This window comes from Chlorocebus sabaeus, chromosome 6 (assembly GCF_047675955.1).
Source record: "Chlorocebus sabaeus isolate Y175 chromosome 6, mChlSab1.0.hap1, whole genome shotgun sequence".
In the NCBI taxonomy this organism is placed as follows: domain Eukaryota; kingdom Metazoa; phylum Chordata; class Mammalia; order Primates; family Cercopithecidae; genus Chlorocebus; species Chlorocebus sabaeus.
This window is the reverse complement of record NC_132909.1, coordinates 60,302,560-60,322,908: the sequence shown is the minus strand read 5'-3', so window position 1 is coordinate 60,322,908 and position 20,349 is coordinate 60,302,560. Positions and strand designations below refer to the sequence as shown.

General features: G+C 59.0%; 1 protein-coding gene across 1 annotated transcript; it reads right to left on the bottom strand.

Moving 5' to 3' along the window:
* Positions 1–207: 207 nt before the first annotated feature.
* Positions 208–19,398, bottom strand: LINGO3 (leucine rich repeat and Ig domain containing 3). The gene is made up of 2 exons (XM_007994686.3): positions 19,322–19,398; positions 208–2,132 (listed from the first exon to the last, which is right to left on the bottom strand). Exon 2 carries the CDS (start codon positions 2,084–2,086, stop codon positions 308–310), a length of 1,779 nt encoding a protein of 592 aa, XP_007992877.1. The 5' UTR covers positions 2,087–2,132; positions 19,322–19,398; the 3' UTR covers positions 208–307.
* Between the last annotated feature and the right edge of the window lie 951 nt (positions 19,399–20,349).

Below are 20,349 nucleotides of genomic sequence, written 5' to 3'. Positions count from 1 at the left end.
GTCATTCCAGGTTGGTAGATGGGAGCCCATCACCCCACCCTTGCAGCCCGCACCCCCACCACCAACTCAGCCACCATAGCAGGGACAGGAAGACGGGTTGAAACCTTTAGAAAACGCTTGAGAAACTGCAAAAAGACGCATGCTGATGAAAAACAGTCCTGCGGTTGGGCGTCTACAAAAAAAGGGGAAGTTCTGCCAGGGGAGCCGCCGTGCAGCCGCCCCCGCCCCCTCCGGAAAATGCATAGGTGGACACGCGAGCGGCCGGCCCGCGAGGGGTGGGAGGGGAGGGCCCGCCCCTGGGGACCCCTCAGATCATCTTCATGTTGAACTTGCGCGCGCCCCCCTGGCCCGCCGCGGCGGCCGGCCCATCCACCTTGCGGAAGGAGTACTCCACCGAGAAGTTGTTCTTGTGCTGCCCGCGGCCGCGGCTCCACACGAACAGCAGCACGAAGCAGAAGAGGACCACGCCCAGGAAGGTGATGCAGCCCATGGCGGTGGACACCAGGATGGTGGTGAGGTCCAGCGGCGCGCGCAGGGCCGCCAGCGTCTCGTTGTGGGCCTCGCCCGGGGTCCGGTTGGCGGCCGGCTCGGGGCGCACGGTCAGCGTGGCGAAGTACGTGTCGTTGCCGCCCGCGTTGCTGGCCACGCACGTGTAGGTGCCGCTGTCCTGCGGCCGCGCGTCCTGGATCTCCAGCGTCCCCCCGGGGAGCACGTGCGCCCGGCCTGCGCTGGTGGCAGTCACTGGCCGGTGCTGGGGGGTCACCCAGGCCACCGTGGGCGCCGGCTCGCCCTCGGCGCGGCAGAGGAAGCGGACGTCTTCGCCCGCGGTGGCTGTGACGCGCTGCAGCCGCCGCTCCCGGATCTTGGGTTTGCGGCACACGAAGTACTCGAACAGCACGGAGTCCGGCAGGTTTCGCAGCGCGTCGCCGCGCACCTCGGCCGGGGTGGCGCAGGCCGGCAGCCGCCCATCGAAGTTGAGGGTCTTGCGACGCTGCACGATCCACAGCAGGCGACAGTCGCAGGCCAGCGGGTTCCCGTCCACGCGCAGCGTCTCCAGCGTGTTCACCGAGTGGAAGGTGCTCTCCTCCAACGTGGAGAGCAGGTTGTTGGAGAGGTTGAGCAGGCGGATCTGGCGCAGGCCCAGGAAGGCCTGAGGCTCCACCACGGCCAGCAGGGCCCCGGCCAGGTGCAGCTCGCGCAGGCGGACCAGGTCCCGGAACGACCCCCGCGGCACCGTGCTGATGGGGTTGTGCGACAGATTGAGGCAGGTGAGGTGCGCCTGGTGCCGCAGCGCGGCGGCCGGCACGGCAGTGATGTTGGTGTGGGTGACGGACAGCGATGTCAGGTTCAGGCCCCGCAGGCTGCCTGCGGCCACCTCCTCCAGCAACGGCCAGTTGTCAATCTCCAGGTGCAGCAGCCCGGGCAGCCTGCGGAAGTTCTGGTCCTCCAGCGCGGCGATGGCCAGGTGGCGCAGCCGCAGGGCGCCCAGGCCGCGCAGGTGGCCCAGCGACTCCCCGGACAGAGCCGTGAGGTTGCAGCGCTCCAGGGTCAGCTCCTCCAGGGCCAGCAGCCCCGCGAAGGCGCGGCGCGAGATGAACACCAGGTCGTTGTCACCCACCTCCAGCCGGCGCAGGCTGTGCAGGTCCTGGAACGTGTAGTCCAGCAGGATGACCAGCTTGTTCTCGCTCAGGTCCAGCAACGTGAGGTTGTCCAGGCGCGTGAAGACCCCGGGCGGGATGAGCTTCAGCTGGTTGCCACGGAGACGCAGGACGCGCAGGCGCGGCAGGTTGGCGAAGGCGCCGGGCTCCACGTGCGCGATGGCGTTCTCGCTCAGGTCCAGCTCCTCCAGCGCGGGCAGCGCGGCCAGGTCGCCCGGGTTCAGGCAGCGGATGCGGTTGCGGCTGAGCTCCAGCAGGCGCGTCTCGGCCGGGATGCCTTCGGGCACGGCGGTCAGGCGGCGGCGCGTGCAGGCCACGGCGCGGGTCTGCGCGGTGCACTCGCAGCGGGCCGGGCAGCCTCCAGCCGGGGGCGGTGCCGCAGGCAGCAGGAGCAGGGGCAGGCTCAGGACGCACAGCCAGCAGGTCATGGTGCGGAGCGTGGGCCTAGGGCCGCGCCACCATCCTCCTGCGCACCTGCGGGCGGGCGAGGAGCGGGCAGCGTTAGCAACGTTAGCACCGTTAGCACCGGGTGCCCCTCCGCGGCGCCTCCGCACCCAGCCCACCCCTAACCCGCCCCAGCACAGCGGCTGGCGCCTGTAATCCCAGCATTTTGGGAGGCTGAGATGGAATAATTGCTTGAGTTCAAGAGTTCCAGACCAGCCTGGGCAACATAGCAAGACTCCCATCTCTGCAAAAAAATAAAAGATGAGCCACATGTGGTGGCGTAGGCCTGTGGTCCCAGCTCCTCAGGAGGCTGAGGCAGGAGGATCACTTGGGCCCAGGAGGTGGAGGCTGCTGCAGTGAGCTATGCTCGTGCCACTGCACTCCAGCCTGGGCAACACAGTGAGACCCCTGTCTCTACAAAATAATAATAATAATAATAATAATAATAATAATAATAATTAGCTGGTTTGCAAGTAATTGTGAAATCTTAAGAAGTTTACCCAGGCATGGTGGCCTGCACCTGTGGTCCCAGCTACTCAGGAGGCTGAGCCAGGAGGATTCCTAGAGCCCAGGGGGTCAAGGCCACAGTGAGTTGTGATTTTTTCACTGCGCTCCAGCCTGGGAGACAGAGGGACAGAGGAAGACCCAAAAAAAAAAAAAAAAAAAAAGCAGCATTGATCCACTGTGTGGCTGCAATTCCAATCTCCTGGAGTTTTGTTTTGTTTTGTTTTTGCTTGTTTGTTTTTTTGAGATGGAGTCTCGCTCTGTCGTCCAGGCTGGAGTGCAGTGGCTTGATCTTGGCTCACTGAAACCTCCACCTCCTGGGTTCAAGAGATTCTCCTGCTTCAGCCTCCCATATAGCTGGGATTACAGGTGCCTGCCACCACGCCTGGATAATTTTTGTGTTTTTAGTAGAGATGGGGTTTCACCATATTGGCCAGGTTGGTCTCAAACTCCTGACCTCAGGTGATCCACCCGCCTTGGCCTCCCAAAGTGCTGGGATTACAGGTGTGAGCCACCGCGCCCACCCGCTCCTGGGTGTCTTTACACAAGAGAATGGAACACACAGTGCATGGAAAACCTGGGAACATTCACAGCCGCATCTGTAACCGCCAAACCGTGGGAAAGGCTGGACTGTGCACCAAGGAATGGATGGGTCAGCACAGTGCAGCCGGCCACACACGAACACGACTCAGCCACCAAAGGGAGCCAGGCTCTGACCCAGGCCACAGTGAGGATGCACCTTGAGGATGCCATGCTCAGTGAGAGATGTGACAGAAGGCTACATCGTGTGATCCTCCTTCTTTCTCTTTCTTTTTCTTTCTTTTTCCTTTCCTTTCTCTTTTTTTCTTTCTTTCTCTTTTTTTTTTTTTTTTTGAGGCAAAGTCTCGCTTTGTTGCCCAGGCTGGAGTGCAGTGGCTGGATCTCGGCTCACTGCAAGCTCCACCTCCCAGGTTCACGCCATTCTTCTGCCTCAGCCTCCCGAGTAGCTGGGACTACAGGCGCCCGCCACCTCGCCCAGCTAGTATTTTTGTATTTTTTAGTAGAGACGGGGTTTCACTGTGTCAGCCAGGATGGTCTCGATCTCCTGACCTCGTGATCCGCCCGTCTCGGCCTCCCAAAGTGCTGGGATTACAGGCTTGAGCCACCGCGCCCGGCCCTTTCTTTCTTTCTCTTTCTTTCTCTTTCTTCTCTCTCTTTCCTTCCTTCCTTCCCGCCCTCCCTCCCTCCTTCATTCTTCCCCCCCCTCCCCTTCTCTTTCCTTCCTTCCCTCCCTCCTTCTTTCTTTTTTTTCTTTCTTTCTTCTTTCTTTTTCTTTCTTTTCTCTCTCTCTCTTTCCTTCCTTCCTTCCTTCCCACCCTCCCTCCTTCCTTCCTTCTTCCCTCCCCTCCCCTTCTCCTTCCTTCCTTCCCTCCCTCCCTCCCGCTCTCTCTCTCTTTCCTTCCTCCCTCCCTCCCTCCCTCTCTCTCTCTCTCTCTCTCTCTCTTTCTTTCTTTCTTTCTCTCTTTCAAGACGGAGTCTTGCTCTGTCGCTCAGGCTGGAGTGCAGTGGCTGTGATCCTGGCTCACTGCAAACTCCGTCTCCTGGGTTCACGCCATTCTCCTGCCTCAGCCTCCCAAGTACCTGGGACTACAGGCGCCCACCACCACACCCAGCTAATTTTCATATTTTTAGTAGAGACTGGGTTTCGCGGTGTTGGCCAGGCTTGTCTTGAACTCCTGACTTGGGGAGCCTTGACCTCCCAAAGTGTGGGGATTACAGGCTTGAGCCATCGCGCCCGTCCGTGTGATCTCATTTCTATGAAATATCCAGGACAGGCCCATCCACAGACAGGGAGATGACATTTGATCTCAGACCCTGTTGTGGGTGGAACTGTGTTCCTGCAAAAGATATGTTCAAGGCCAGGCACGGTGGCTCACGCCTGTAATCCCAGCACTTTGGGAGGCCGAAGTGGTGGATCACCTGAGGTCAGGAGTTCGAGACCAGCCTGGGCAACATGGGGAAACCGTGTCTCAACTAAAAATACAAAAATTAGCTGGGCGTGGTGGTGTGCATCTATAGTCCTAACTGGGGTGGGGGAGGTCTGGGGTGGGAAGATCACTTGATCCCAGGAGTTGAGGCTTCAGTGAGCCATGATCGCGCCACTGCACTCCAGGCCCTGGGCAACAGAGCGAGACTGTCTCAAGGGTGGAAAAAAAAAAAAAAAAAAAGGTATGTTCAAGTCCTACCCTCCGTACCCGCTGTGCACGGGACCTCATTTGGAATCAGGGTCTTTACAGATGCACTCAAGTTTAGATGAGACTGTGGTGGGTTACAGTGAGCCTTTTCCAACGACTCCTGTCCTTACAACAACAGGGACACCTGGCCACACACCTCGCCCCTTACAGGGGAAATACAGCCGTGTGAAGACGGAGGTAGAGGCTAGGGTGACACAGCCACAAGCCAGGGATTGCTGAGAGCCCCGGGAAGCTGGGAGAGGCAGGAAGAATGCTCACTGGGAGCTTCCAGAGGGCCCCCAGCCCTGCGGACACCTTGATTTTGGACTTCTGCCTCCAGAGCTGGGAGAGCGTATGTTTTGGTTGTTTTTTTTTTTTTTTTTTTTTTTTTTTTTTTGAGACGGAGTCTTGCTCTGTAGTCCAGGCTGGACTGCAGTGGCTGGATCTCAGCTCACTGCAAGCTCCGCCTCCCGGGTTTGCCATTCTCCTGCCTCAGCCTCCGGAGTAGCTGGGACTACAGGCGCCCGCCACCTCGCCCGGCTAGTTTTTGTATTTTTAGTAGAGACGGGGTTTCACCGTGTTAGCCAGGATGGTCTCGATTTCCTGACCTCGTGATCCGCCCGTCTCGGCCTCCCAAAGTGCTGGGATTACAGGCTTGAGCCACCGCGCCCCGCGTTTTGGTTGTTTTAAGCTCCCTGGGTTTGCGGCGCCTTGTTCTGGCAGGAAACAGGCCGACCCAAAAGTGGAACAGAACAGAGCCCGTGGATTTCTGGAGGGAGGGTGTGTGGGCTGGGGGAACAGCCAGTGTAAAGGCCCTGAGGTGTGGCGGGCATCTGGAGAAGCTAAGGGAGAGGGTGGAGTGGGGCGGGGAGCTGGGCCTCTGGGTGGGGGGCAGATGGCATGGAGCCGTGGTGGCCCAGAGGAACAGGTACCAATGCTCCGTGGGTCCCGGTGGCTGTGCGTCCTGGGCTCTTCCCATCTCTTCTGGGAGCCTGCTGCACCCCTACCAACTCTTCTTGGCTGCAGCCCGGATTCTGGGGGCTGGGGTGGCAGGTAGAGGTGGGGTTGGAGGGAGCGGGAGGACGGAGCTGGAGCTACCAGGCGGCACTGCCCAGCTTCTTCTGCTTGGCTGCTTCGCCCGCCAGCCAGCGGCTATTTTTGGCATCTTAGCAGCTGAGCCCCGCTAGGCATCCCCCCAGGCCCCTTGGCCCAAACCAGGCCTTGTGTCTCTTCACGGTTCCCATTGGCCGTCGATCCTCATCTGCTAAATATCTGCGAAGGCAGCTCCTGCCTTCCCAGCGCCTTTCAAGAATTTAAGCGGAGAGCGAACAGACGCGGAGCCCCGGGAGACTGCTTAATGTCAGAGATGAATCGTACGTACATGAGGACAGTTTGTATCTTGCAGCTGTAATTCATTAAGATGAGGTCACGCAGGAGTAGGGGGAGCCCTAATTCAATGACTGGCGTCTTTATAAGAGGGAAATTTGGACACAGAGACACAGGCAAAGGCCAAGTCACCGCACAGGCAGAGACCAGAGTGATTCATCCGCAAGTCAAGTGACACCAGGGATGGCCAGCTACCACTGGAAGCTGGAAGAGTCAGAAAGGGTCTCCCCGAAAGCCCCCAAAGGAAGCTGGACCTGCCTGAGCTTCGACTTCCAGACTCCAGAACTGTGAGAGAAGAAGCTCCTATTGCCAGGCGCGGTGGCTCACGCCCGTCATCCCAGAACTTCGGGAGACTGAGGCGAGCGGATCACTTGAGGCCAGGAGTTCGAGAGCAGCCTGACCAACATGGAGAAACCCTGTCTCTACTAAAAAAAATACAAAAATTAGCCGGGCGTGGTGATGGGCACCTGTAATCCCAGCTCCTTGGGAGGCTGAAGGAGGAGAATCGCTTGAACCCGGGAGGCGGAGGTTGCAGTGAGCCGAGATGGCGCCACTGCACTCCAGCCTGGGCGACAAGAGGGGAAACTCCATCTGAATAAATAAATACATAAAGTGAAACGCCAAACTGAATTCTGGATTTAGGTGGACACGGACATGTATATACAGATGCCAAAACTGGGTGTTCACAGCCCGCATGGAACAGCAGGGCGCTTGGCAGGAAGGAAGGTGTCACAGGCGAGAATGCGGTCCCACCGAGAGAAAAGCGAGGGGCCTCTGGTTTCCAGGAGGCCTTGGTCCTCCTGCCCCCAGCTTGGGATCGTAGGGAACTTGAGGGAGGGAGCGAGAGAGGGGGCATGGCCCCCTCCCCCGCTCCCCAGAATCGTGTTTAATCCCAACCTGGACATTTTACAGGGAAGGCAACCCTTCCCTCCAGCAAGCTCCCTCCCAGCGCTGTTTTTCTGGGTCATTCTCTCCCGAGCTGCTGCCCTGCCGACAGCACCCTCAGGGGCTGTGTCACAGGAGGGGACGAGAACGCTAGGGCAGTGATGGCACTTTTATCTGTCCCCCGCCCTGTACCTCCCCCCTTACTGTCCACTCCACAGTGTTTATAAAACCACTGGTGAAAACCTGCCCACGGGCCGGGCGCAGTGGCTCACACCTGTAATCCCAGCCCACAGGGCGGACACAGTGGCTCACGCCTGTCATCCCAGCACTTCAGGAGGCCGAGGCAGGGGGATCACTGGAGCCCAGAAGGTCCAAGGATGCAGTGAGCTGAGATTGCACTGCTGTGCCATAGACTGGGCAACACAGCGAGATCCTGTCTTTGTTCTTTTTTTTTTTTTTTTCCTTTTTTTGAGACAGGGTCTCGCTCTGTCGCCTGGGCTGGAATGCAGTGGCATGATCTCAGCTCACTACAACCTCCACCTCCTGGGTTCAGGTGATTCTCCTGCCTCGGCCTCCCGAGTAGCTGGGGTTACAGGCGCCCGCCACCACACCTGGCTAATATTTGTATTTTTAGTAGAGACGGGGTTTCACCATGTGATCCAGGTTGGTCTTGAAGTCCTGACTTCAAATGATCCATCCGCCTCGGCCTCTCAAAGTGCTGGGATTACAGGTGTCAGCCACTGCGCCTGGCTGCAAGACCCTGTTTTATTTATTTTTATTTATTTATTTATTTTTTGAGACAGAGTCTCGCTCTGTCGCCCAGGCTGGAGTACAGTGGCGCGATCTCGGCTCACTGCAAGCTCCGCCTCCTGGGTTCATGTCATTCTCCTGCCTCAGCCTCCCAAGTAGCTGAGACTACAGATGCCCGCCACCACGCCCGGCTAATTTTTTGTTATTTTTAGTAGAGACGGGGTTTCACCATCTTAGCCAGGATGGTCTTGGTCTCCTGACCTTGTGATCCGCCTGCCTCAGCCTCCCAAAGTGCTGGGATTATAGGCGTGAGCCACCGTGCCCGGCCAATTTTTTTTTTTTTTTTTTTTGTGAGATGGAGTCTCGCTTTGTCACCCAGGCTGGGGTGCAGTGGTGTGATCTCAGCTCACTGCAACCTCTGCCTCCTGGGTTCAAGCGATTCTTCTGTCTCAGCCTCCCGAGTAGCTGGGATTACAGGCCCCCGCTGCCAGGTCTGGTTAATTTTTGTATTTTTGGTAGAGATGGGGTTTCACCATGTTGGTCAGGCTGGTCTCGAACTCCTGACCTTGTGATCCGCCCGCCTCGGCCTCCCAAAGTGCTGGGATTACAGGCGTGAGCCACCGCGCCCGGCCCAATAATTTTTTTTTTAAAGCAGTTCCCACAAAGCACAGATAAGGGCAAAATCAGGAAGTTTCCTAGAGAGATGACAGGTCTGGAATCGCCTGGTCACAGTCACACTGATCCAGTGGCAGAAATGCCAGTGGGAGGCCTCAATTCGGATAAGCTGTGTGACCTCTGTTGAGAAACCTACCCTCTCTGGACCGCGCCTGTCACAGCACAGGCACAAGAGCCCTCCGGGGCACCCTCCAAGCTCTGGCTCTATAATTACTCCTGGGATGAGAGGACAGATGATCCCTCGAGCCCGGCAGGGCCCACTCAAGCGGTGACCTAGTTTTACAACCCTGACTGCCCCCCTCAACGGCCTGGCCCTATCATTTCCTCTGCGGGGTGCTGCCGGGGAGGTGGGAGGGGGAATCTGGCGGCTGGACTCAAGCTTCTGACATGTCCCCTAAGGGTCTGGTGCTCCCCAACTTGGGAGCAAGAACTGGTTCCTGGAGAGGGGACCTGGGAGACTCGATTCTGTCTACATGGCCTGCCTCTGCTCACTGTGTGCCCTGAACGCATCTGGTTGGTCTCCCTGGTCTCTTTTTATTTTTATTTTTTGGGATGGAGTCTCGCTCTGTCGCCCAGGCTGGAGTGCAGTGGCGTGATCTCGGCTCACTGCAAGCTCCGCCTCCCGGGTTCACTCCATTCTCCTGCCTCAGCCTCCCGAGTAGCTGGGACTTGAGGTGCCCGCCACCATGCCCGGCTAATTTTTTGTATTTTTTTTTTAGTAGAGACGGGGTTTCACTGTGTTACCCAGGATGGTCTCGATCTCCTGACCTTGTGATCCGCCCGCCTTGGCCTCCCAAAGTGCTGGGATTATAGGCTTGAGCCACTGTGCCTGGCTGGCCTCCCTGGTCTCTTGCAGGGCGGTGTCTCTTGGGTGGAGGGCTGGGGGGGTCTTCAGCCAAGATGCCAGAGAGCTCCCTCAACTCTTGCCGCTCTCAGGTGAGGAAGGGGCTGGGTACTCTGAGCAGGGGGTGACCCTTTCTGGGTCGGTTTTCTCACCCTGGAGCCCGGGGCGTTAGGTAGGATGGGGTTAGAAAGCCAGGACCCCCACTGCTTTTCTTTGTTTATTTGAGACAGGGTCTCACTCTGTTGCCCAGGCTAGAGTGCAGTGGTGCGATCATAGCTCACTGCAGCCTCGACCTCTTAGGCTCAAGTGATCCTCCTGCCTCAGCCTCCCACGAAACTGGAACTACAGCTGTACAACACCATGCCTGGCTAATACTGAAAATTTTTGTAGGCCAAGAGTGATGGCTCATGCCTGTCATCCCAGCACTTTGGGAGGCCGAGGCGGGCGGATCACTTGAGGTCAGGAGTTTGAGACCATCCTGGCCAACATGGCGAAACCCCGTCTCTACTAAAAGTACAAAAATTAGTCTGGCATGGTGGCAAGCACCTGTAATTCCACCTACTCGGGAGGCTGAGGCAGAAGAATCACTTGAACCCAAGAGATGGAGGTTGGGATGAGCCAAGATCGCGCCACTGCACTCCAGCCTGGGTGACAGAGCGAGACTGTCCCTAAATAAATAAATAAGGGAGACGAGAAATTCACGGCTCAGACAGCATCAGGAAGGGCAGACCAGGCGGAGGGCACTGTGGGGCAAAGGCTGTGGGGCAGGACTGTGCCACGGTCACACCAGGCTGCGCAGACAGGCTGATTTTTTTTTTTTTATTGAGTCAGAGTCTCACTCTGTGGTCCCGGCTGGAGTGCAGTGGTGCGAACTTGGCTCACTGCAGCCTCCACCTCCCGGGTTCAACTGAGTCTCCTGCCTCAGCCTCCTGAGTAGCTGGGATTACAGGCGCCCGCCACCCCACCTGGCTAATTTTTGTATTTTTAGTAGAGGTGGTTTCACCCTGTTGGCCAGGCTGGTCTGGACCTGCTGAGCCCAGGTGATCCACCTGCCTCGGCCTCCCAAAGTGCTAGTATGACAGGTGTGAGCCACCACGCCCGGCCACCAGGCTGATTCTTTAGGAGCCTCTGTCCCCTCCCTTGTCCTCAGGCTGCAGCCCTCGGGGAGGCAACACTTTCAGGGCTCTCTATCTCCATCCTCAGAGGTCCCTCGGACCACTCCTCTCCCAGGAAGCGGCCACCCACCTGGAGCATCACCTCCCGTCGTCCCAGCATGGAAACCCCATCTGTTCACAGACACCTCCCAATGGTGTGTCCTGGTCACCTGAACTGCCACCCAGGGACCCAGCCCCATCCCTGACGTCTCCCAGGGTGACCCGCAGAGCCCCAGCGTCACCCCGGCCACACGGAGCCAACCCCAGTTCCACCCTTCCTCTCCCACAGGCCAGACTCCTCCCTTGCCCTGGGCCTCCCGCCACTGCCAGGCCTCTGTCCCCCACCCCGAACTCCCCTCCTTCCAGCCGGGCTCCGGTTCGCCCCCAACATTCAATACGCTCCTCCTGTTCTGGCCTCGGTGTCCCCAGCTGCCAAATAGAAATGGGATAGGGGCGGATCAGGCCAGCCCCTGCAAACCTGGGTCTCTTTGGGCTCTGTGAACGTTGGGGGCCTGGTCGTTCTCTGGGGTGGGGCCGTCCTGGGCCCTGCAGGGTGCTGAGCAGCGTCCCTGGCCTCCACCCGCTCCATGCCAGGAGCACCCCCTGTCAAGACAACCACAGATGTCCCCAGACATTACCAAATGTCCCCTGGGAGCAGAATCACCCTGGTTCAGACCCCCTGGGTTAGGGGATTCCACGGACCCTCAAGAGACTCTGCATCCCACCATCCTCAGCCCTGCTGAGGTCCCAGGAGGCTGCACACGTTGAAATCCATGCCTGAGTAGGAGGGAGAGAGGAGGTGAATCCCAGGAGCTGGGGACCCCTGCTTTATACCGTCTGCCCTTTCGGGAGTTCATCCTGGTGTCTGGTGTGAGCAGGGGACAGATTTAGAATTTTTTTTTAATTTAAATAATTAATGCAGGTCTCTCTTGGCACCATGGACATCTCATGCAGATGATTCTCTGTCCTGGGCACTGCAGGGTGCTGAGCAGCATCCCTGGCCTCCACCCACTCCAAGCCAGGAGCACCCCCTTCCCAGTCGTGACAGGCACAAATGTCCCTGGACACGACTCAGAGTCCCCTGCAGGGCAGAACCTCCCCGAGTGAGTTCTTGCTGTAGAGGACGCTGGCACACAGCCCGCCTCCAGTTCATGCCCCAGGAGGAGCCAGGGCGATTCAGCCTGTTTTACACAGGAAGGTGGAGAGCCAGAGAGGACGGCAACGTGCTCAGGGCCACACAGCAGGCAGGAAGCAGGTACAAGATGCGACCCCGGGCCTGCACACCCTGTGTTCCTCCCGTGGTTCTGCTAGGGTTTCAGGGGGACCTCACGCCCCATGGGACCTGACTCCTGCCCATCTCGTGCCAGCCTGGCCGAGCCAGGAGGCATCTGGGAGCTCCACGCCTGCCGGGCGGCCCCATCACAAAAGCTGCAGCCTCCCAGAGCCCAGGCCCCAGACTAGCAGATGTTTAAGAGACACGGACGACCCAGCACTTTGGGAGGCCGAGGCGGACGGATCACGAGGTCAGAAGATCGAGACCATCCTGGCTAACACGATGAAACCCTGTCTCTACCAAAAATGCAAAAAATTAGCCGGATGTGGTGGCGGGCACCTGTAGTCCCAGCTACTCGGGAAGCTGAGGCAGGGGAATGGCGCGAACCCGGGAGGCGGAGCTTGCAGCGAGCCGAGATCGCACCACTGCACTCCAACCTGGGCGACAGAACGAGACTCCGTCTCAAAAAAAAAAAAAAAAAAAGAGACACGGACAAGGCCGGGCACAGTGGCTCACGCCTGTAATCCCAGCACTTTGGGAGGCTGAGGCAGGTGGATCTCCTGAGCTCAGGAGTTTGAGACCAGCCTGGCCAACATGGTGAAACCTTGTCTCTACTAAAAATACAAAAAATTAGCCAGGCGTGATGGCAGATGCCTGTAATCCCAGCTACTTAGGAGGCTGAGGCAGAAGAATCACTTGAACCCAGGAGGCGAAGTTAGCTGAGATCGCGCCATTGCACTCCAGCCTGGGCAACAAGAGTGAAAATCCATCTCAAAAAAAAAAAAAAAAAAAAAGAGAGAGAGACGATGGGAGCCGGGGAGCCCCCAGGCCAGCCTGTACCTGAGTTTCCTCAGCCCCAGCCCTGGGCACCCCCTTCCTGGACTGAGGGTGTGGGTCAGTGTGGGGGTTGGGGGTCCTCATCGCCCACAGGGGCCCCGCTGTGTGGTTGCTGATTCCTGGTGAAGGCCTTTGCTGACATGAAGAGTGCCTCTAGAATCCCAGGGCCTGCTCTAAACAGCTCATAGACCCAGACCCCCCCAACACACAAAGCCCCTTGCAGGACCGGATGAATGTTTGTGAAAACATTAAAAAAGTAGCCCAGCCTGGTGGTGTGCACCTGTGACCTCAACTACTTGGGAGGCTGAGGCAGGAGGATCGCTTGAGCCCAGGAGGTGGAGGCTGCAGTGAGCCATGATCACAATGATCACACCACTGCACTCCAGCCTGGCCAGCAGAAAAAGACACTGTCTCAAAAGAAAAGAAGAAAAGAAGAAAAGAGAAAAGAAAGAAAAGAAAAGGTACCAGTTGCCCTTCCGTGAACTGGAAACACAATAGAGAACAGAGGCCAGAAAATCCCCGTCCTTTTATTTTTATTTATTTATTTGTGTTTTTTTTTTCTTTTTTTTTTCCTTTTCTTTTCTTTTTTCACCCAGGCTGGACTGCAATGGCACAATCTCGGCTCACTGCAACCTCCGCCTCCTGGGTTGAAGTGATTCTCCTGCCTCAGTCTCCCAAGTAGCAGGGATTACAGACATGCGCCACCGCACCTGGCTAATTTTTGGATTTTTTAGTAGAGACGGGGTTTTGCCATGTAGCCCAGGCTGTTCTCGAACTCCTGACCTCAGGTGATCCACCTGCCCCGGCCTCCCAAAGTGCTGGGATGACAGGTGTGAGCCACCGCGCCCGGCCCCCTGTCCTTAAGGAGCTTACATTCTGGTGCAGGTGACACCGTGAAATCAGCGTATGTCACATCAGCTGGTAATAAACGCCACGGAGGTGAGAACAGCTGTGTCCTCGGGTGACGTCACCTCCTCAGCTCTGCGCCCCGCCATCCACAGGCGTGAAGCTGGAGCTGGGGCTGGCCACCGAGAACCTTCCTGCCTCCCCTCCCGAGCAAGGGGCACGTCCCACCAAGCCCGGATGGCCCGTCTGCCCCTGCAGGGTCCCCCGCTCTGGTGGTGGGCTTGGTGAGCTCTGCTGCCCGGCCTCAGGAGTCTGGGGGAGCGCGGCGTCGACCCCTGTGGAGGGAGGACTCCTGTTTCAAGGACAGAGCCTCATTACCATGCACGACCAGCCGCAGCCCAGGCCGCAGAGGCCTTTAGCAGGGGGGCCGGGCCGGTGGCAGGGACTGCGTTGGCGGTGGTGGACGGGAGTGGGGGTCTGTCCTCAACAGGTGGGGCTGGTCCGTGTGCTGGCCCCTGCCATGCGATCGCACCCAGGACTCTGGTCCTCCCTCTAAGCCCCAGCATGTGCCCGTGCTGCGCGGGTGCTGGAGGCACGGCAGCCTCCACGCAGACGCCCGCAGCATCACAGCCTGTGCGCTGCACATCCACGCCCTGTTACAAATGTTCCATTCAACGCCTTCTAGCACATTCACAGATCATCCGCCGGCACCTCTAGTTCCAGAACATTCCATCGCCCCCAAAGGGAAGCCCCGTCCCCTTCAGCAGTCACTCCCAGTCCCTCCCCAGCCCCGGCCCGGCCCGCACGCATCTGCTTCCTTTCTCTGCGGATTGGCCTGTCCTGGACCTCTCGCATCAATGCAATCAGATCATCTGTGGCCTCCAGGGACCGGCCTTTCCCTGAACGTCAAGTTGGGGGCACAAACAGGCGAGCATCGCGCAGCCCAGCGAATGGGCAGATCGTCCGAAAAAAGCGCTGAGGAGGGGAGTCAGTAGGGAGCTGTCGGGGGGTCTGTTCCGGGCTGTGGCTGTGTTCCACGGGCCCAGGGAAGACCCCCTCTGGGCTGAGACCTTGATGGGGAGCCGGGGTCAGCGGGGTACAGCGAGGTGAGGGGCGATGCTGGCCGGGGGTGTGTCTGCGCTTGGTGGGGTGGGAGCCCTGGCTGGCAACAGCAAAACAGACCCGGGCACTGAACCCTCAGGGAGGTGTCTGGACTTGCGTCCACAGGCAATGGGGAGCCATGGGAGGATAAGGAGCAAGAACATGGTGAGATCTGGGTTGCAGTTGGAAGGTGCGTCCAGCTCTGCGCAGTCCAACCCCAGGTCGCCCTGCCTCCCCCAAACCTGGAAAATCTGGACTCTCGGCCGAACCTCCATCTTGAGAAAGCAGGGCGCTACTACCTCCCTCGGCACCCCGTCACCCACACGCAGAGCTGTGGCCAACGACGGAGCATGGGGAGGCTGAACTGAACACCAGGTGCTGAACCAACGACCCTTTGTCCACTCCAGAGCCAGGACAAGAACTCAGGGGTCCCCACCTGAATCGGCCACCGACCGCCTTGGGCAGAGACATCGAAGTCTCTGAGCCTCAGTTTCCTCTTCTGCAAAAGGGAACCGCAGGGTTCCCAGTCATCTCCCCGGAATGAGCGAGTGAGAGGTCGGGTGAGGAGGTTCCTTCCAGGGAAGTCTCTACTGAGTGCCGGCTGGGGTCAGGAGCCCCAAGTCATAGGCCCTGGTCTGCTCCTGGCCATGTGTTCACCTCATTCATTCATTCAACAAGCATTCACAAGCATTCATTCGACAATCATTCATTCATTCAACAAGCCATTCATTCGTCCAAAAGCATTCATTCCTTCTTTCAACAATCATTCTTTCAACAAGCATTCATTCGTTCATTCAACAAGCATTCATTCGTTCATTATAATTCAATCATTCATTCATTCAACAAGCACTTAAATACAATACCTGTGTGTCAGGCACTGCTCTTAAGACAAACAGCAGTGAACAAAACAGACAAATCCCTGCATTCTGTTTATGGGCGAGAAACAGAAGAAACAAGGAAAGCCAGCTGTCACATGGCGGGCCATGGTATGGGAGAAAATAAACAGGGAAGGGGGGCTTGGGGTTGGCAGAATGGGGTTGGCAGAACGAAGGCCTCCCCACAACCAGCCCGTTCTAATCCCCGGAACTGCAGATAAAGCCACCTTACATGGAAAAAGGGTCTCTGCAGATGGGATTAAGTAAGAATTGTGAGATCAGGAGATCATCCCGGATCATCCGGAGGCCCAACATCCTCACAGGGTCCTCACGAGAGGAGGCAGGAGGGTGCAAGTCAGAGACAGATTGGAAGAGGCTGCACTGAGGCTATGAAGGGAAAGGGTGGGGCCCTGAGCCAAGGGATGCGGGTGCCTCTGGGCACTGGGAAAGACAGGAACTGGATTTTCGCCTGGAGCGCGCAGGAGGGCCCAGCCTTGCCCATGTCCGGTTTTTTTTTTTTTTTTTGAGACGGAGTCTCGCTCTATCACCCAGGCTGGAGTGCAGTGGCACAATCTCGGCTCACTGCAACCTCTGCCTCCCAGGTTCAAGTGATTCTCTTGCCTCAGCCTCCCAAGTAGCTGGAACTACAGGCACCTGCCACCATGCCCAGCTAATTTTTTGTATTTTTAGTAGAGATGGAGTTTCACTATATTGGCCAGGCTGTTCTCAAACTCCTGACCTCAGGTGATCCACCCGCCTGGGCCTCCCAAAGTGCTGGGATTATGGGTGTGAGCCACCGCACCCAGCCTTATGCCCTGGTTTGATGCCAGTGAGGTCCATTTTGGACTCTGGCCTCCAGAACGGTCAGATAATAAATGTGTGTGGTTCTCAGCCACTGCTGTCACAGCAGCCGGAACTCATCGGGGTCATTGCAGTCTTGAAGAGGGAGGTCGCTCAAGGCCTCCGGGATCTGTGCACCTGCCTTCTGGGGCACGTAAGGCGGGGGACACTGACCTCTCCTTGGGGTCTGAGATCTGTAGCGACCACAGTGCAGGCACCGGCCTTGGGGACCCCCTCCCAGAAACTGCCCCCCACGGCAGGACCTGGGCAATGGAGGCCTCTCTTCCCAGTATCCCCAGCTGTCCTTAGATACGGATCCTGGGCTCATGATCCTGGAAGCTCAGCCCAAGGAGAAGGCAGAGTGTGGCTGGGAGTGGCCGGGGTCTCTCCCTAGAACAGAGGCGGCCCCACCTGCTTGGTGCCTGATGGGATGGGCAGCTCCCTCCCTCGGCTCCTGGCCAAGTCCCGAAGCCCTTCCAATCCACCTCCTTTATTCTGAGCAGGGCTCTTCCCCTCGGCCCTCTTGCAAGGTTACCTCAAACACATTCTCCCTCCAGTCCCCGCCCAGGGCAAGGGATGCTGACATCTGCCTCGAGAAAGGCCCTCCTGGAGGCCGACCGAACCCAGAGGTGGCAGGGGTGAGATGCTTGGTAGCTGCCCCCTCTGTCCCCAGGCCCACAGCGACCTCTATCTCCCTCTCTCTACCCCCTACCACAACCGGGGTGGTGGGAGTAAGAGGAGTGTGGTCTGGATGCGATCCCCATTCGAGCTTCTAAGACAGATATGGGAGGAGGGGGCCCAGCCCTTCACAACACGCGGCCCTCCAAGGTCTACTTTTGGGGACACGCTGCCGGTCCCGCAGGACCCCTGCATCCTCTGTCCTAGATCCAGGCCCTCCCGGGGCTTCATCCATGACAATTCATTAAGCCCTAATTAGCTTCCATCTGCTGTTAGTCCCCGTCAACCCCTCGAGGGGCTGGGGGCCTCCCGACCCACTTTCCTTCCCAGCTTGTACACGGGGGCCGTGGACTGCTCTCTGCAGGTGGGGCCTCTAGATCTGGAACCCGTTTTGGAGCACCTACTGTCTACAGCGGCCACTTCACCCACTAGCCCAGCCCTGACGGCGGGGGGAATAATAAAGTTCATTTTGGAGAGAAAGAGACTGAGGGTCAGAGTGGGCCCCAGCTCACCGCATTGCTTAGCTGCAGACAGTCAGCATTTGAACCTGAGTCTGATGCTAGCTCCTACCCACAAAATCCCAGCTCTCCCCTAGAGGGTGGAGGGCGCTCTTTGGAGGCCTGAGATTGACATGTGGTGGTGGGCGGCTCGACGGGGCCCACCCGGGGCAAACTTTGCTCGCAGAGTTCTTTGAGAGGCTCTCTACCTGGTGACGAGGTAGTGACTCAGGGGGTGCCGAGGAATGACAGTGCTGTGGGAAGAGACATCAAACCGCCTTCTATTCCCACTCAGCAAGGTACCTTCAGGTCCCGGCTTACCCTGGGGGTGGATGGCTGAGTCTGAGGGGGGCCAGGAAGGGCCCTGAGCATCTGTTTTATGGCGGCAGCACGCCACAGCCGAGGTGGGCAGCATCTCATTTAATACTGTGTGGGGTGAATCTGAGACAGGGGACGTCATTTGCCAGAAGTCGCTGGTGGAGACTGGACAGGCAGGGCAGGGCAGGCTGAGTTGAACTCTCCTAAGCCCCCATCCCACTGCCCGGCTGCCCCTTTCCTGCCACCCCATATCATCCAGGTGGGGACAGGAGCTGGGTCTACAGGGGAAGTCCATGGGTTCTTTCCGCTCAGATTCTGTCTCTGACGATGGCTGCCGCTTCGGCTCGGAGAGGAGCCAGGGTAAGGCCATGTCCCAGCAGCCCACCCCGCACCAGCCTCCTGATAAAGCCAGCGCCACCCTCCCTGAACCTGTTTCCAGCCTGCATCCTCCACCTGACCACTCACACCTCACACCTTCTCCATCCTCTCCACGCCACTTTCAGGGAGCCCTCCTGGGTTGCTCTGGTTCTCACAGCTCTGTTGTCCCTGAAGGTTCCCCCCAGCCAAGCCCAGATCGTCCCTCTGCGAACACCACTGCACAGCAGACGCCCGCTCCCCACCCCCGCCAGAGCAAGGGTGTCTGCAGCCTCACTGCGTCCACGGATTAGCCAGGGACTGCCCGCTAGAATACAGCTTCTGGGGCCCATCACCTCAGAAGTTCTGACTCCTCAGAAGTGGGGGGGCCGGGACACCGGCACCATTAGTGCCCCAAGCACACGTTACCCAGTTATAAGGTGGTCTCCAGCGTAAGGACGCGGGGCTTCTCTTGTGCCTGGACCAAGGCGCAAGGTGCTGCTCCCCAAAACTTGTTGAATGGGGTTCAAGGCCTCCCCTGGCCAGGCCCCAGAGGCCCGGGAGGTGGGGGCACCCAGGCCCAGCCTCAGGGCACAGAGAGAAGCCCCTACCATTTCTGGGGCTATTCAGACGCAGGCCCCCAGAGCAGGGGACTCAGCCCTATGCCCCTAGGTCCCTCCCCGACAGGCTGGGCCGTCAGCTCAAGGGACGGAGCAGGCTCCGGTGTGGACCCCAGACGCCCTGTGCGTCTTCCAGCTCCGCACCCCCAGGCTGGACCAGACCCGGCTCGGGAGAGACAGGCAGGTAGGCGCGGGCTGCAGGCTCTATTCGGACATTCCCCACACCCCAGACCCAACCAGTGCCCCCTTCATCTCCTCCTGGAGAGGAGCGCATCCTCCCAGCGTCCCCACTGCTCCGGGGAGATGCCCACCCGGTTTCGCGCTCCTTGGCGCTCCAGGGGAGGGGCGGGGGGACCCCAGGGTGGGGAGTTCGCCCCCAAAGTTTCCAGGGGGAGCGTCGGGGGCCTGGCAAGGAGCGACGCGCCCGGGAGGGGTGCGCGGGGCGATTTCCCCTGGCTGAGGATGGGGTCGCGGGTTGGGGGCTTCGGGCGGCAGGGGCGCAGGGTGCAGGTGTGGGGTCCCCAGGCCTGCGGGCGCGCCCCACGCCGGGCCCCGGCTCGGCCACTCACCTGGGCGGCTCCGCCGCGGACACGGCGCGGGCTGCGGCGCGGGGGCCGCCCGGAGCCGACACGAGCAGCCGCCGCCGCCGCCGCCTCCCGGGCTCCGCCGTGCGCGCCGCCGCCGCGCGCACCCGCCCGCCGGTCTCCTCGGCACGCCTGGCGGGGGCGCGCGGGGGCTGCGCTGGGCCGCGTGCTCGGTGGTTGGGGCCGCAGGTGTGCGAGGCCACGTGGGCGCAGGTGCGGGAGCGCTGGGAGGGCAGGTGCGTAGCCCCTCCGTGAGCACCCTGCGCGCTTCGTGTCCGAGGACCCCCTGTGCCCGGGTGCGCCTGCGGAGATGGCCGTGCAATAAACGCAGGGGCACCCCAAGTGCAGCAGGTTGTTCCGTGTGGAATCTTCTGGAAGCTGCCATCGCCTCCTCTGCCCACCGTCCCCAGGCCGCCACCATCTGCACCTGAACACCTGCCACAGCCCAGCCCTCCAGGCCCATTCCTTATGTTGCCCTCGGAGAAAGCCCCTCAGAGGAAGCTTAGCCGCTGGGCTCCAGAACCTGCCATGGTTCCCTATTGCCCTGAGGGTCCCGTGTGCATCCCATCTACGTTGGGATTTCGTTTTTTCTTTCTTTCTTTTTTTCTTGAGATGGAGTCTTGCTCTGTCGCTCAGGCTGGAGTACAGTGGTGCCATCTTGGCACACTGCAACCTCTGCCTCTTGGGTTCAAACCATTCTCCTGCCTCAGCCTCTGGAGTAGCTGGGATTACAGGCTCCCACCACCATACCCAGCTAATTTTTGTATTTTTAGTACAGCTCGGTTTTCACGATGTTGGCCAGGCTGGTCTCAAACTCCTGACCTCAGGTGATCCACCCACCTCAGCCTCCCAAAGTGCTGGGATGATAGGCGTGAGCCACTGCCCGGCCGCCTGCACTGTTTGGTCTGCCGCACTGCCTCCTTCCCCCTCACTTGTCCTCACTCACTCTTTCCCGGGCTCCACCCTTTCAGCCTTCCTCAAACAGGCCAAGTCCCTCCAGTCCCAGGCCCTTG